The 2,892-nt window shown below is 59.6% G+C and overlaps 1 protein-coding gene across 1 annotated transcript; it reads left to right on the top strand.

Moving 5' to 3' along the window:
* Positions 1 to 1,045: 1,045 nt before the first annotated feature.
* On the top strand, positions 1,046 to 2,434 carry LOC311215984 (transmembrane protein 17B-like; the record flags this gene model as incomplete). Its single annotated transcript, XM_084297445.1, has 4 exons — positions 1,046 to 1,163; positions 1,484 to 1,587; positions 1,903 to 2,016; positions 2,141 to 2,434. The coding sequence occupies 4 exons, from the start codon at positions 1,046 to 1,048 to the stop codon at positions 2,432 to 2,434; spliced, it is 630 nt and encodes a 209-aa protein (XP_084153571.1).
* Between the last annotated feature and the right edge of the window lie 458 nt (positions 2,435 to 2,892).

Below are 2,892 nucleotides of genomic sequence, written 5' to 3'. Positions count from 1 at the left end.
GCCTAATCACATTTTGCTCACCCCTTTCTTCTTGGCAGCCTGTGACAATGAGCTTCACAGCTTCATTTTGGCTTTAGCAAACAGAAGAATCCTCTTTTTATTTGGTTTCTCATGTTCCTTACCAGTGCCTGTCCCTTAACGACCACTTTTGCAATAGTCTCAATATTTGCAGTAGCTGGGACAGGCACTGTCGGTGTCAGCAGCGGCTCCAAGGCACCTCCTGGGACGGGTTGGAGGCTGAAGATCATGAGAGGAGCTGCTGCCTGTTGTGAAGGCCCAACCACGAAGGCCGCAGCACACCATCCCTTTCCTCTGCCATCCTGCTTTGGCTCAGCCACCCCCTTGGCACACACCGCCCTTCCCAGGAGCCCTGAGCCACGGCGGTGTGGAGACCTGCGAGAGCCCCACTGTGACAGGGACAGCCCATCCCAGTGAAGGGTAAAATGAGTCTGGGAGCTTGGAGACGCGATTTTATCAATGTCATCTTGACCACCACGGAGCTGGTGATCCACTGGAAACATGGGTGGGTGCTGGCAAGGAGCGCCCCCAGCTGTGACAGCCCTTCTGCAGGGAAGGGGTTCACAGTATGGGGCACATCCTCATCTTTCATGGGCATCCTCGTCTGTCAGGGAAATTTAAGCAATAATGATGCTGATACAATGCAGCTGGGAGAGGGTGCCGAAGAGCAGAGCGCTGTGCGGGGCACATGGGGAGGTCACGTCCCTGTCACGGTGGTGGAGGGATGGACACCGCCTGCTGCTGCCCCTGCAAGCAGCTACGGAAGGGAAATGCTCTGTACCCTTGGGCTCCTGTGTGGGTGACCGGGAGCTCTCACCATGGCAATAAATGCCCTTCCCCAGCCAGTGACGTGTTTCCTTGTGAAGATGGAGAAGGGGCACGTCCCTCCTCCTTGCTGCAGCCTGTCTTACCCCCCAGCTCATGCCGTGGGAGCCAATGGCCGGGTGGCCACGCGCATTACCCTGACTTGTCATCTCATTATCCACCCTCCTGCTAATCCTGGCGGAGCGGGGCTCAGCCGCTGGCCATGGCTGCACAAACACCATTGCCCCTCAACCTGCGGTGGGGCTTGACAGCGTTCAGCAGCTCCCTTTTCATCAATAACAAGACACGGGACAGCGGCGCTGCCCGCATCTACCGCCCAGGTACCCCTGGGGGGGGCTCAGCAGAGTGGGGCTGGAGGTTTTAGCTGGGCTGGTGGTTTTAGCTGCTGCTTCAGCACTGGAGACACTCATTTTGTCAACGCTGCTGGCAGCAAAGGGTCCCAGTGCCCAGCCAGCAATGAGCTGGAGCAAACTCCAGGCATTTGCTGCAAGCACTGGCTCTTGCTGCAGGTGACGGTGGGGGCCAAGGTGGCCAAAGCTCCTGCAGAGCTGGTGCAGCCCCACAGCAAGCAAGGCTGGGCTGGGGGGGAGGTGCTGAGGGCTTTGCCCAGCCCTGCCCAGCCCTGCCTTGCCCTATCTAGCCCACGAGGTGCTGGCCAGCCTCCCCCTGCAGATGATGCTCTACTTCAATGCCTGCTACTTCCCCTTCTGGTGCTTGGGCGAGGGGATGATGCTGCAGCTGAAGGTACTGTCCGGTGGGCAGGTGAGGGGGGGAGCTCACAGGACAAGTTTAATGTGTAGGAGACACGGTAAATGGAGGTGGGATGCTGGTTGTCACACACAACTAATGGGTCCCCACACGTGGATAAAAATGCCCTGTCCCACACCTTCCAAGATGGAAATCATGAGAGCAACCACTTAACTTTCCAGGCAGGGAAAGTTAAACTGGGAGGGCAGAGCAGGCAAGGCTGGGGCACCAGCATGGTTGGGGCTGGCAGAGCGTGGGGTGTGAGGCATCGGGCACAGAGCTGGCTGGGACGAGGCTGTGCCCCCGTTACAGTACAGCCTGCTGCCTCGCTACTACCAGCTCCTCCTGCTCGCTGCCTTCCTCATCCTCACGCTGACTGAAGGTACCCGGCTGTACCTGGGCTACATTGGGAACCTGCAGGAGAAGGTAAGGGTGCCAAGTCCTGAGAGGTCCTAGCAGGGTAATTCTGGGGCTGTGGTCCCCAACAGAGGGGGGACCCACCCCATCAAGGGCACCCACGTCCCCCCCTCAGCAGCCTCTGCCCTCACAGGTGCCCGAGCTCGCTGGGTTCCTCCTCCTATCCTTCCTGATCCAGCTCCCCCTGCTGCTGTTCCTGCTGACGGATGACCACATCATCCGGCTGCCGCTGGAGATGGCTGTGCACAGCCTTTTCCTGGCCTTCCTCGTCTCCGAGGTCGTGGCCGCCTTCCTGGCGCTGAGGGTGATGACCACGCAGCTGGCGGCACAGTTCTACCTGCAGCAGTTCACGAGCGGCGGACGAGGCAGGAGCCTGATCAAGGGTGATGATGTGGGACCTGTCCCACCCTGGAGTCAATTCTTCTGAGGGCAAGGAGCATTAAACAGCGCTCACCCCCCTGCTGCGCCGCTGTGGACTTTCTGAGCCAGACAGCTCTGGGGTTTGTGGGGTTCCCTGAGCACCCCACAGGCATGGGCATTGACCCAGCCTGTCCCTGCCCTGCCCCAAGCCCTCCGTGTCCCTTTGCTGAGCTGGGGCCACGTGTGGCCATGGGGCAGACCGGGTGCTTGGTACCGGGGTGTACCTGCAACCGAGGTTACAGGTATTTTTGCCCAGCCGAAACCACGCTGAAGCTGTGCGCACACATCAGGGAAAGCACAGAGGGAAGTCAGCAGAGGCAGAGCCCAGGAGCCTCATTGAGGGGTCAGTATGGCCACTGCTCATTTGGGCAAGTGGCAGGATGGAGACATCCAGCACTGTGACACACTCCCCAGCGAGCAGGACAGGAGTAGATAGGGTGGGCAGCCCAGTGCTTCCAGGACTCT

Source organism: Netta rufina (genome assembly GCF_964035555.1).
Source record: "Netta rufina genome assembly, chromosome: 17".
NCBI classification, from domain to species: Eukaryota; Metazoa; Chordata; class Aves; order Anseriformes; family Anatidae; genus Netta; species Netta rufina.
The sequence above is the reverse complement of the archived record's forward strand: the minus strand, read 5'-3'. Positions and strand labels throughout refer to the sequence as shown.